Below are 14,518 nucleotides of genomic sequence, written 5' to 3' on the forward strand. Positions count from 1 at the left end.
TGTTCATCTTTTTTTCTCAACTTGAAAAACACAAAAGCTTTTTTGACCTTGTGAAATGGTAAAAGACTAAAACAATTGTTTATTGCATTTACTTTTTTAATTGTTTAATTCAAAACAAAACCTATATATCTATTAATGGCCATAAGATAATATATATTTCAAATTCTTTTCAGTGCTATATAATCTATGCAAATTTAATAAAGTAAAAGTTCTCCTTTCAAACCTTGTAATCTATCTAGCAGATCATGTTAAGGTGATGTTTCTTTGGCCAATGGTTAATTTACATAGGTCTAAATGTTCATCATAGTTATAAATATTATCAATCCCTTTAGAGAAATTCAAACAGCACAGTATTTGAATGAATATTAATATCCACTAAAAATTGTTTCAACATGATGAAAGAATAGCTTATTATTTATAAAAAGAAATGCACTTGATATTTGTTTCAGAATTAAAAACTAAAGCTGGAGATTATACACGTGATGTTCAAGATATCACCAAAAATCTTCAGAAAATTCGAAATGATGTGAGTTGTTAAATAACGTCTTTAGTACTAAATAGTATTGTCACTTTTTATTGTGACATGCCTTAAATTGTATCTGCTTTCTGAATTTACCAATAAGGTTACAAATACTACTTTTTAAAAAATCTTTAGTATGCTATACTAGGCAGACTGCTTTAGGTTGCAGAAAAGATACTTAAGTAATAGCAGACTATTTTTAAACTAATTTTGCATTTTTTTGGCAATAGGGAGAGTATTATTACTTAGACTTAGGTCCTCCCACACTGTTCGGCGCATTGGGCAGCAAGCAGTCTCCATAAAGATCTGTCATTGGCAATGTGTGAAGCCTCCTCCCACCTGATTTCCACTGTTCTGAGGTCTTCCATGAAGGTTTGACGCCAAGTTATACGAGAATGTCCCTGTTTGCGCTTTCCTCGTATTGGAGTAGTATTATGAATACAAAACTTGTTATGACATTCTTATGTATCTTAGTTTATACATAGCTACTTATTCCATATATTTTTTTTAACTTTACTTTAAATTATCAGCATCTAAAAATTATTTCATTTGGCCTAATTAATAAAACAAAAAAAAATTCAAAATTTTATTCATAGTTTCTCGGGAAATTAGACTTTGAAGATTTGAAGTCAGATGCCAAAAGTTTTCTAGATACAGGAACTACTTATGAGAAGTACAGGTAACACAAATAAACAGAAGAATTATTTATTGAAATAAAACAAATAAAAAAAAATCAAATTTACCTTGATTAAATATTAATACAGTAAATGCCCATTTTGACTTTTCAGATGGTATGCTGGAATAGGTCTAGCTTGTATAACACTTATCATAAGTTTGCTATTAGTGTCAGGACTACTTTGTGGTTTTTTTGGTGGCCGTGCCTCTATTGAACCAACAGAAAGAAGCTCTTTCTCAAATCATGGTGGGAACTTTTTGACAGCGTAAGTAATTTAGAATATATCTTTAAAGAAACTTTACTATAATAATAATCTTAAAAATGCTATTTTAAGAAAAAACTTTTTTAAAATTCTAACAGCTCTAACATGCTGTTCTTTATCTTTGGATGGCTGCTGATGTTGGTGACAACACTGATCTTTGTGGTTGGAGCACCAGTGGAAAAGTTTGCATGTCGGACATTGAATGATCTTGATTTGTTGGATCAAGTAGGTTTAATACTAGATTAGCACTTTTCTTTTTTAAAAATCTATTTTCAATAGATCAATTAATTTTAATCCTTATATTTCGGTTTAGGAAAAGGTTTGGCAGACTTGAACCTCAAAAATATTTCCATTGAATTTGATCAAATTAAAAATAAAAAACTATGTAATAAAAACTAAAGAAAGCAATAAGCAAACAAACTTTAAAAGAAGCACCATATGTTTAAACAATGCTCATTTGATTAACTTAATAAAGTTATTTTAAATAGTAGCATTATTAATAAAATCCTTTTGCTTTAGTTAGGGACAGTTGTTCTGTTTTTACAGAGAAATAAATTATTGTGGACTCTAAGAAGTCTCTCTCTCACTCGATCCGATTGTATGCCACATACTAATACATCTCTGATAAGTTCATCTAGAAGGTTTGTCAAACTTAAATTCTTTTACCAAATTCTTCAAACTGTTCAAACGTTTCACCTTCTTTCTGATTTCTTGTAAAGAATTTGAATCTGTCATAAAAAGTGTTAGACTTAGGCAAACAATGATTTTCAAATATTTATATTATTTTGTCTACCACATCATCTTCACATACTTCAAAAGTATTGTAGATGTCACTAGCAGGTTCACCAATCAGGTGTAACAATATTCACTAGCAGGTTCACCAATCAGGTGTAACAATATAGAGCTTTCTTGACTAGCTCAGGCTTCATATTCTTCTCAGTGGCAATCACAAAGTCTCTGTTAATTAATGCTTACGTTTAATTGTCTACAACAATTTTTTCTCTGTGAGAACAGAACAACAGTAGGCACATAAGGTTGAACACATTGCCAGCTGAGTGGAAACTGACATAAATGGTAATCCTAGTTATTCTGTATGGCCAATTAAGGGAAGGAAAGCGCTCACAAGGTGGACAAAGAAAACGCTATAGGGAACCCTCAAAGCTTCTTTGAAAGCATTCAGCATTGACCCAGCCACCTGGAAGGCAGAAGCACTTCAAAGAGCATCATGGCGTCGCGCTGTGAAACCGTTCGCACTAATTGCTGAGGAAATAAGAACAGCGCTGGCAGAAGAAAAGTGCCAGAGAAAAAAAAGCAAAGTCAATGACACTAGCTCCACCTGGAATAACCTGCCCAGTGTGCAGCCGAACATTCCGGGCTCACATAGGTCTCACCAGCTACATGAGGAAGCACAAAACCCCAGTGCAATGCCCTCATCCCTATGGATGACAAAAGTGGTCATCATCAAACCACAATGGACAAACTATATAGCATATATATATATATGCTTCGATGATAGCACCTTACTTGCTCACACAGACCACAAGCTCTAGCTCACCATTAATGAATTTGCATAGCTGCCAGTTCTTTTGGTTCAACAATAAACCTAAGAAAAACAGAAATCACATTTCAGAAGTCAAATAATAAAATCATCTTAGCCCCAAAGATCACTTTGAATGGACACATCTCATTGTATTAGACCATTTTAAATATCTGGGAAGCATGGTATTCTGAAAGAGACAGTTGGAGAGCTCTCATGAAGGCACAAACATTTTAGGCCCAGAGAAAAGACTTTGTAGAGGACAGGTGTAGAAGCATAAACAAAATGAAATAGTCTCTCATCAGACAATGGCTTTGTCTGCAATATGTAGAACACAACTGGGTTTGCATGGCTATGTAAAACACTCCATAATGGTCCTTAATTTTCAGAAATGAACAATATTATTTATTATTAATCAATAAAAAAAAAAAGTATCATCCTAATGGAGTACAATATTGTTTTATTATTATTATTATTAGCGACCCCAAAAGGGGAAAAGATGCTATTAATTTTGTGTGGAGTGTCTGTCCGTCCTGTTTAGATCTCATAACCTAGAAAAGGTAGTGAAAATCCGATATCATAACATTTTTGACCATTCAAAGTTCTGATGCAACGGCTACTTTTTTCTTTTCTGAATGCAAAAAATCTAATTTTTTAAATCACTTATGTAAGCAGTTTTTTCCATAAAAATACACCACTTTTAAAACTATTCACTATTAATAGTAACAAAGACCCGAAACAATTTTTTTTTTTACATTTTTATTGCTAGGTTAAATAATTTCTATTATACTAACTACTACATTTACACACAAAAAATGTCTATTTTTTTTTAAAGAGAAAAAATCTATTTAATATTCATGTAAGTTGGACATAATTTAAAACAACAATTAATAAGTAGTTTTTCATATTATCGCATGAGCTGCAGTGTTGCACTACAACTATAAAACACCTGACTAAAGGAAATTTATTTTTTTTCCGAAAAATTTTTTTCTTGAGGAATAAGAGATCGACCATTTATAAAACAATTAGATCAATTAGTTATTCATTATAAGATGTCAGTTAGGCCAGGTTCACATCTAACTTCACCTACCCTTTGGTCTGCTGGACAGCTGGGGCACAGCACAAGATCTGTCAACCTTCTTTCTCCATTCTTCTCTGTCATTTGTCTTTGATAGAATTTCATTCTGATGCTCTTTCTGAAAATATTGAAACTTGCCTTTTTACCTGCCTGGTTGGACCACCTTGGGGGGCCAATTTTGAGTTTGTGTTTCCACACAGTCTTTGTAACCTTGTTATTATTATTATTATTATTTACATTTAAAATTGCATTTCAAATCTGAAATAAATAAAAATGTAACTTATGCAATAATTTTTTTTTTGTTTAGGTAATAACTGATGTGATTAGTTCAAATGATGGGAAATCCTGGCTTGGAGACATTGTTTACCCCAATAAAGGAGTCAATTTATCAGTTGCAGAAGTTTTGGTGTATGTACAATCATACTGTTTAAGACTTTAAGGGAAATAAAATTACTAAGTGAAACACAATAAAGACATAATAATAGGTCTAATAACAGAATAAAACATATTTATGTGTTAAAACCATAGCCTATTTCAACAAACATTTAACATTTTATAAATAATTATATTTATATTAACTGTCAATGATGGATATATAAATCTTTTTCTTTTAAATTCACTTCTTTAGACCTATTCTGTTAAATTGTTGATAGAAATTCTGTTTCTTGATTTTTTTAATAAAATGACTAACAATCAGTGATACATAGACAAAATGGCTATTAAGAATCTTTTTTCTCCAGGGCATGCAAAGCTGATCAAGCAGTATACAAAGCTTTAAAAATGGAAAAAGGCAATCTATTTAATTTGACTCAAATAACTGATTACAGCAAGGTAAAGGCGACTGCTTACTTTGTTGGCTTTTTTTAAAAATTCATTGTTCAATCTAAATAATGCCTACAAGTATTGCATCATGTCACCTTTAGTTGCACTGATATTTGTAATCTGTTCATGTTATGCTACTATGCTGCTTGTTTTTAACTCTGTATATTTTTTAAATAAACAAACATTCATAAACATTTGGTCCTTTGTAATTCCAGACTGTCGATATTGGTGATAAAATAAACCAGTTCAATGTTGGCTTTGATGGTTTGAATATAACAGGAGGGGAAATGATGAGATTTATAGACTTTATGTCAGCATTTGAAGAAAATATGAATTATACTGCATATAACAATACAGTAAGTTTCATTACATAAATAATTATAATAGGTTGGTTTTTAATAAAAGGCTGTAAAAAGAAGGTTTGGCTTAGATAACAAGTAATACATAAATTATGTTAAATTTTATTGATCCTTTCTATTGTCACCAAAAAAAACCCCGACAGTTAAACAATTAAGGGTACACAAAATTAATCATTTTAATTTACAATTAAAGATATAATATTTAAAATGAATTTTAATTACAAAATGTATATTAAAAAAAAACTATTTACAAATATAAAATGAAAATGGTGCTAAAAAATAAAAATGTCAGATGAAGTGGTACTTTGAAAATAAAGTTTGTAACCTGTTCTAGTCTAGATTAATTATAATGTATTATAATGATTTATTTTATATTATTATATTATACTATTATATTGAATTATGAATACTTTAAAATCAATTATAAACTCTGAAAGAATTTTGTCATGTTTATAGTATTTATAGGTTCCATACAGCCCTGAATTATGATTATGAAACAGTTCTTGTATTATAAGTATTATAAATTATTTGTGGTATGGGCTTTGGACTCAAGTGGTATGCAATCCAGACCGTCATCTTGATTGTTTCAGATATGAACTCTGTCCTCTGCCATTCCCTGACAACATTTGGGCTAGGATATAATCTTATCCTAAAAAAAATGGCCAAAACAGTAAAGTCAAGATGCTCCTTAAAAACATCTTACATGTATCCATGTGTCAATCTAGTTAGCATGTAAATTATGACGCAGTTCGATAAAAACTTGCATTATGCTGCAGAAAGTTATAGAGGATTGTACTTTGCTGCACACATCATTTGAGTTTTGGTGAACAGTTGGCATTCTATAATTTAAGGGTAAAAAAAAGATACATAACTAAAGAATCTCACTAAGTCTTCTAATTCTATATGTTTATAATTACAGACTGGTTGCTTACATACATTTTTTTAAATTAATGATTAAAAATTTTACATACAGTTCAAATAAAAAATGGATAAATCATTTCATTTTCTTTTTGTTACAGCTCCTGGATAATAAAGTCAATAAAAGCAGCAACTTCCTAACTGAGATAATAACTTTTATTAATTCTCACAGTGCTTCACCAGCTATAGTAAGCTTTCTTCTTTATTTGGCTATATTGTTATATACAAAGAAAAAAAAATGATTTGGTAGCTTTTTTAGTCCATACAAAATGCATCAATATTTGTTTGTTTAAAAATATTACAATATTCATAATAAATATACATGCAATTGATTTGATTGGATGAAAAAGTCAAGGACTGAGTGGATTAGTAGCAGAGTGACTGAGCTGATGACATGGTTAAACTGAGTGCATTAAAATGCAGAGTGGCTAAGTGTATAAGCATTTAAAGACACAGAAGATTAAATAAAATAATATAGATTTCTTGTTTGTCCATAAAAAAAATTTTTGTAAAAAATAAATTATTATATTTTTAGAATTTTCTTAGTTGAGTTTTAACTTAATTTTTTTTATAGATTGAACTTAACACTATAAAGACAAATTTGTCCTCTGAAATGATTAATGGAACTGGCTCACAACTTAAAAAGTCCATAGTAAGTATTTTTGTTTCAATATAGCCCTATTATATTTTCTTTAAATAATAATATAACAATAAACCATTTTTAAACCAAACACAAAATTGTAACATTGTGTTCATCACCATACTCAGACAAACTAACCATATGGACCTTGGTACCCTAAATGGAAAAAGTGAAGTGGACATATGTTATCTGATTAGAAAACTTACGTTAACTATAAAATTTCTCCCTTAGTAATCTATAAAACAGATCATAATGATGGCCTTCCATCTATTTATTGTACAAATTACATTACATCAAACAACCTAATAATCTCTGCAGACAGCAAATCTTAAAGCAGGATGTTTCAGTATCTCTGTTTTGGGCAGCTGAATGTTTTGTGCTAAATATTATATACAAATGTTTTATATTCATTCAGTATTTCAGAAGATTGCTACATGCTTATGTATTTGTATGTGCATTTCTATTACAATTATATATATATATATTGTTATAAACCTGGTGGTGGCACAGATGGGGGTAGTGGTGTGTGTGTAGTCAGCCGACGCAAATCGCCCCAGGCCAGCGCTAGATGAGCGGTCAACCGTGACGAGTTACGACGATCGGCCGAGACGAGTGTCAACAAGAGAGTTCGGGAAGGATCGCCGACGTGAACAGAGCTCAGGGGCGTCACGAGAGTTGTAGTCATCTGACCACCTAGAAACGTCGAGCGGCGTTCTGTCCGGTTCGAGAAGGCCAGTAGGGACCCTATATAAGAGCGGAGGTGACGCAGTCAAGATGGTTCAGAAAGCGGGTTCACGGCAGGAGTTCAGAACACGGTCGACTACAGCACAGTTCAACGGTGTGGTTCTGTACGGAGCATTACGACGGTTCAGTGCGGAGTACTGTCAAGTACAATTGGAACGAGACGGAGAGGCCAGTGCAAGACTTGATACGGCGAAACGGTGTTATCGGAGAGATATTTGTTATCGCAGAGCTATTTGTACTGTTCTACGTGCTGCCAATTGTACAGTATTGGCTGTTATTTATGGACATTAAACCTTTACGTTATTTTGGAGCCCTGACTTGTCAAGTTCTTTAAGTTGGTGGTGTATGGTGCAGTTTGCAGAGAGCCTGGATAGTGAGATTCGTAACAACTGGTGTCAGAAGTGGGATCGGAATCGGATTGGATCGGATCTACTATGGCTCGTCTGAAACTGCTGTACGAACTTGAATTTAGAGAACTGAAGGAAGAACTCCGTGGACGAAGGCTGAAGGTATATGGTAACAAGGAAACTTTACAAGCACGCCTCCGAGAAGACATGTTGGAAGAAAAAGAAGATCCGGACACATATCTTTTTGAAGTCGAACCTAACTTGCTGGAACAGCTCGCCAGTAGCATGCAGCAACTGACCACCAGTACCAGTATCATGCAAGAACAGATGACAGCTATGCAGGGGCAGATGGCAGCTATGCAAGAAGAAATCACCTCAAACAGCAAGCCAGATCAAGTGAATGTTTGCTCCGCGTCCAAGCATGTTGCTGAGAAACGTTTGCAAGTTGAAAGTGGCCTACGAAGGTTGGACCCTACTGACGCCTGCCCAGATTCTAAGACCAGCGAGAGAAGCCCTGATGGTGACCAAAGGAACCCAATGAAATCTGACGAAGCTGTTGAGGGACATCTACAAGTTGAGGGATACCAGCCAGGTCCGGACCCAACAGACGTTGGTCCAGTTACCAAGACTGGAGATGAAAGTCTTGATGGCTGTCAAGAGAACCCAAGGAAGCCTGACGTTGGTCCAGCTGCTAAGACTGGAGAAGAAAGTCCTGATGGTGGTCAAGAGAATCCAAGGCAGCCTGACGTTGATGGACATTTGCAAGACGAAAGTCATCGACAAGGTCTGAAACCAACAAGCGATTGGCCCGATACTGAGACGAGAGAGAGAGGTCCTGATGATGGTGAAGAAAGCCGAATGGAGCCTGAGGCCGAAGATGAAGTGAAGTGTTACCAACCTGCCCCACGAGCATGCCCTCCAGACAAGGCTGAAGATGATGACCTGTCCCACAATTCCCTGTCCTGTGGATTTGAAGCCCATCCCAGTCCTTCTTCGCAAAGCCCTATGAAGCCACCTCTTTGGTCAACAATCTTGATAATCCCTGCCCTTACATCCTATACCTCTCCATGTGTCAAGTGGCTGTCCTCAGTACCGACAGACAAGAGAGCGATGCAACCAAAACGTCACTGCAACAAGAGGACGATCAACTGGAGGAAAAGAAGAAGGCGGCGTTTGCGTAGTCCAACGTGCATGGTGATTCAACCAAGAAATAACTGCAGCCACATGAAGACCAACTGGCGGAGAAGAAGAAAAAGGCGACTTTTCCTGAGTGCAACATGGATGACGATGCGATCACGACGTCGATACACCCAGATGAAGGCTAACTGGAGGAGAAGAAAACGTCTTCTGAATTCCACGTGGATGGCAATGAAAGCACGACGGCGGGGCAACCAGGTCAAGGCAAACTGGCAAAGAAAAAGGAAGCGACCATTGCTGACTGCAACATGGATGACTCCGTCAAGCTCAAGAGGCAAGCCAACTGCCACCGATCGACCCCCACCTACAGCGATGAAACTTCACAGCCAATGCCATGATGTTGATTCTGTCCGGGACGGACAGATCTAAGGAGGGGGCAGTGTTATAAACCTGGTGGTGGCACAGATAGGGGTAGTGGTGTGTGTGTAGTCAGCCGACGCAAATCGCCCCAGGCCAGCGCTAGACGAGCGGTCAACCGTGACGAGTTATGACGATCGGCCGAGACGAGTGTCAACAAGAGAGTTCGGGAAGGATCGCCGACGTGAACAGAGCTCAGGGGCGTCACGAGAGTTGTAGTCATCTGACCACCTAGAAACGTCGAGCGGCGTTCTGTCCGGTTCGAGAAGGCCAGTAGGGACCCTATATAAGAGCGGAGGTGACGCAGTCAAGACGGTTCAGAAAGCGGGTTCACGGCAGGAGTTCAGAACACGGTCGACTACAGCACAGTTCAACGGTGTGGTTCTGTACGGAGCATTACGACGGTTCAGTGCGGAGTACTGTCAAGTACAATTGGAACGAGACGGAGAGGCCAGTGCAAGACTTGATACGGCGAAACGGTGTTATCGGAGAGATATTTGTTATCGCAGAGCTATTTGTACTGTTCTACGTGCTGCCAATTGTACAGTATTGGCTGTTATTTATGGACATTAAACCTTTACGTTATTTTGGAGCCCTGACTTGTCAAGTTCTTTAAGTTGGTGGTGTATGGTGCAGTTTGCAGAGAGCCTGGATAGTGAGATTCGTAACAATATATATATATATATATATATATATATATATATATATATATATATATATATATATATATATACTTATATGTAGAGTAGTTTTTTTTCTTCTGCAGGGTCTTGGATTCTAGTTTGTAGTGAAATTATTAAGCCATTTTATATCATAATTGCTCATGTTGTGTGGTTTAAAATGTCATTCATTAAATAATGTGGCTTATCTATTTGTGTTTGCATGTGTGCTTGTGTTTCTGTTTTCTCCATATAGTCTGAATTTTTTCTAGGTATTAGGGAATTTTTACTAGTTTATAAAATTTAAAAATTAAACAAATATTTGAAAATACTAAAATGTGCATTGTGAGGTATCCCATAATTTTTTTTTTTGTTGGTAAGTTTCTATGGTTAAGTTTATTATTTTTCATTATCAATGAAATGTTGTTTTTTTTAATGTCAACAAAACAGCAGGCAGCAAAAAACGGTGGTGCCAAATGTCATGAATTGGCAAATCAGCCAAGACTTTAAAGAATCAACCAAAAGGATGCTCAACATGCAGACTTGCTGTAGTTTACAATAGGAAGCTCAGAATATATTCTGATATATTCTATATTCTTATAACTCAAAACAGGCAGTGCAATAAATGACTATGTTTATAATAATCCAATTCAGCACTAAATTTCAAATTGCACAAAAAAAAAATTTTTGTTTAAAACATGCATGGTTAAAACATATCCTAATTTTTTTTACCACACAGGACAATATTAAACAAGCATTGGAGGACATAAAAAGTGTTACCACCCAACCACCAAGTAATACGGTCAGCAGAAAAATTGTTTTTAATTGCTATTGAAGTGAATACTAAATCATTTGAATCCTTTTTCATATTGAAGAGTGCTTATTAATAATCAATAACCTTTATATTTTATCTTGGTGTAGAGTTGCCCTCTATTTTGTGATTTTTGAGTTATGTCAAATGTGGTTATCTGTTTAAACTTATAGGTAGAAGAAACACAAACTTAATATTTGTATCTTATCTTGTAGACATAAGAATGCCTTGTTTTCTGTTGATGTACTATTTGTTCAATAGATAATATTGTATGTTTCAATTAATACTTTAAATATAATGAAATATATTGTTAAGAAGATTTGATAGATTTGCTAGAACTGTTTTGTTTCTTGTCTTAAGCTGAAAATGAAAAGTGACACTCTCAAAACTAACCTGAAAAGCATTGAATCAAATTTGTCTCAAATCACAAATGAAACATTTAGGAATGTAAGTAATTCATTTATAATTTTTTCCTGTTAATTTTTTATTTATGGAAAGTATTTACAGGGCTTCTAGTGTATTATATGATAATAGGCACAATTTTTATGCTTCTTTGTCTGATTTAACAATCTTACAAAGAGGCTTCTCCCAAAGGGTCCAAACATGGGTTATCTGTTTGATCAGCAATGTGGGTAAAAAGGTAGATTTTAATATTTTCAGCATGAATATCAGAAGCTATGAAATACAAACTATCAAAATCCTACTTCTACTTCCAGTGGCGGTGCAAGACCTAAATTTTATGAGTTTAGATTTAGTTTTTTGGCACAATTTAGGACACGTCGTGTAAAGTTTATATGGGCAAAATATATTTACAGAGGTCTTCTTATGAGGCAAAGTATATGTATATACAGGTTTATATTTTATAAGCACCATTTATAAAAATAAAAAAATAGAATAAAAGAAATAGAAATTTCCTTTTTAAGTCTTACTGAAGTCCTTTATTATAGCATTGTAATCTATCTTATGTTGACTTTAATGATAAAATTTCCAAACTTAAAGTCTTAACTGACCCATTGTATTTCTTTAATAGTTTACATTTTAGTTTTGAAAAGCTCCTGCCATTCTTTATTCAATTCAACAGGTTGGAAGTTACTGCTCTCACTCACTCATAGGACTATTTCCTCTTTTTGATCACTTTTTAACTAGGGATTAATCTGCAATATATGAACACAACAGTTTTGAATATTTAAGATAATTTTTTAACTGTCACAGTGTTGTAATAGTTAAATATTATCCACTTAGGTTTTTTATTATTGAGCTGATTGATAACAAAATCTTAAGATAACTGACATTTATTGAACTTTACAAAAGTTTCTATAATTTTGCTTCTTTTACACTACAAATCACTTTATCCATAACTGTTGTTGACATTTTGAAGTAATGGAGTGAGGTTCATATGTACTACCAGATTCATGTATTGTAAAATAGATAAACCTTCGAGGGCTGAGGCTTGCAAGCTGCGAGGCCATGGGCAGTTGCCAACACTTTGTGCTGCCTCTTTAGATATAAAATAAGTGTAAACATATTGATCTTCAGTCGAAAAACTTACTAGGATGGGAGCAGAAGTTTCTCAACACAAAAAATAACAGTTATGCTACCATTGTGGACACTTACGCATACATAAACATTTCAAGGATATATAAATAGGGAGAGAAGAAGAAATTTAGTTGTCAATTGATAAATGTCATTCTAGTCTAAAGATTCTTATGATATTTCTATGAATTGAGTTTATTTTACTGCATCATTTTACTGTGCCTATTTAATTTGCATATTGAAATGAGGAACCACTGCATCACCTTTTTGTGACAATTCGTTTTCATTTATGCAACACTTGCATTAATAATTAAATATATTGAATAGTAATGAAACGTAAAAGAGTCTTTTGTTTCATTTTTTTCTTCAGTCAGTCAACAGCTTCGAGAGCAGATTAAGGAAAATACTTGACACATTTACTTCATTAGTTAAAGAAACAGTGAGTTCATTGAATAGTATCAGAATATTTTATCATGTCTTTTTTTATAATATTCATTTTTAAGTTATTAAGATAACCTGAAATGGCATAAAAATTATTTGGACATAATTGTAACTCAAAATTACACAAGGTAATGTTTTTTTTTTCAATTTTCATTCCAAAGAATGTACATATTTTGAAAAAGAATTATTAATAATATTTAATGTAGCAACACTTCACCTAATGTCATTTGTACTTAATTTTTCATAGAACTGTTGTCAAATTATTTTACATAATGTTTTATAAAGTTTTTATTGTAATGATAATTTTTGTGTGTATATATAATAGGTGGAAAATGACCTTGGCAAATGTACTCCTTTGTGGAATATCTACAACTCTATACTGATCAACAGTTTGTGTGATTCTCTTGTTGGCTCCCTGGTAAGAATTTTATATAAGGTGGCAAGACACTTAATCACCTGGTCACTTAATCCTCTGATCTTTTTATCAAGAAATTTGAACTATAAAAACTATTAAATCAGCAATATTTCAAATAATTTTTTTTTATGACAATAAGTGTGACAAAATAAACATAAAATTTAATGTTATTAACAAATAACAACTATTCAGCATCGATAAGTATAGAAATACATACACAAAAATAGATGATGGCTCTAAAACTCAATGGAGTTTAAACAAAACTTATATAGGTGACATGAATTCACAAGTTGATGGGTGACGTCAACATTGATTGAAAAAATAGATATCTCAAGATTAAAAGGATGTAACACTCATGGTAAATAAATGGAGATTTACAAATAAAGAAAGAGGGATTGACAGCCATCAAGGATACATTATCAGAGACATGATTCATTTTAATGTTTTTATCTAATCTCTTGTTAGAGGTTCACTACTCCCACCAAAGGACATATCTCATTTGTCTGCCTTTCCTATTTGACTACACTTTAGCAAGAAACTGAAAAACTTTTATGCATGGTGTACAGAATAATGTTGACATCTCCTACATCAAACAGAACCAAATTAACTAAAATACATACCCATCTTCACAATATGCCATCTACATTATTCAATACTTATTTATATCAATTATAGAATTTCTGTGCAAAAGTATGTTTGCCATCACCTTGCTGAAGTGGTAAAGTACACAGCCATTTTTTGTATAGCTTGGTTTTCTTCCAGAGAAGAGGACTCTGTTATTTCACTGTCCATTGCTTTCTTTGTCGTCATCAGCGTCAACTTCTTTGAGGCTCTATTTGATTGCATTCACATAGCAATTGAAAGTACACAAGAAAATTTAACGTTTGATTTAATGCTTTACTTTAGTCCAATCTGATTTCTCAACAAAACTTAAGAATATATCCAGTTGTGAAATGTAATGCCAAAAATAACAGTTGGTAAGATGTAATGAAAGAAAACAAAATATAAGAGTTTACATTTCATTAGAGCCCCAAACCTAGCAAGAAACTATCTACTTTAGCTCTTACCATCACCTTCAGGGTAAAAGCTGAAGAATTAAATTAAAGTAAGCATACATCTTGTCACATTACTCCTTTGTTTACAATGATCAAAGTGTTAATGTAATGCCTTAGATTGAATTATATATATAGTTGTACACATTT

At 33.6% G+C, this 14,518-nt stretch overlaps 1 protein-coding gene across 1 annotated transcript in view; it reads left to right on the top strand.

The window, feature by feature from the left end:
- Positions 1–14,518, top strand: part of LOC106080077 (prominin-1-like) — a 59,285-nt gene that overhangs the window by 39,808 nt on the left and 4,959 nt on the right. Inside the window, exons 12-24 of the mRNA XM_056028514.1 lie at positions 450–526; positions 1,117–1,199; positions 1,309–1,461; positions 1,557–1,683; positions 4,381–4,481; positions 4,814–4,904; positions 5,111–5,251; positions 6,274–6,360; positions 6,747–6,824; positions 10,856–10,918; positions 11,288–11,374; positions 12,831–12,899; positions 13,227–13,319. Coding sequence (XP_055884489.1) covers positions 450–526; positions 1,117–1,199; positions 1,309–1,461; positions 1,557–1,683; positions 4,381–4,481; positions 4,814–4,904; positions 5,111–5,251; positions 6,274–6,360; positions 6,747–6,824; positions 10,856–10,918; positions 11,288–11,374; positions 12,831–12,899; positions 13,227–13,319 — 1,250 coding nt within the window. The remainder of the gene's footprint in view (positions 1–449; positions 527–1,116; positions 1,200–1,308; positions 1,462–1,556; positions 1,684–4,380; positions 4,482–4,813; positions 4,905–5,110; positions 5,252–6,273; positions 6,361–6,746; positions 6,825–10,855; positions 10,919–11,287; positions 11,375–12,830; positions 12,900–13,226; positions 13,320–14,518) is intronic.

This window comes from Biomphalaria glabrata, chromosome 1 (assembly GCF_947242115.1).
Source record: "Biomphalaria glabrata chromosome 1, xgBioGlab47.1, whole genome shotgun sequence".
In the NCBI taxonomy this organism is placed as follows: domain Eukaryota; kingdom Metazoa; phylum Mollusca; class Gastropoda; family Planorbidae; genus Biomphalaria; species Biomphalaria glabrata.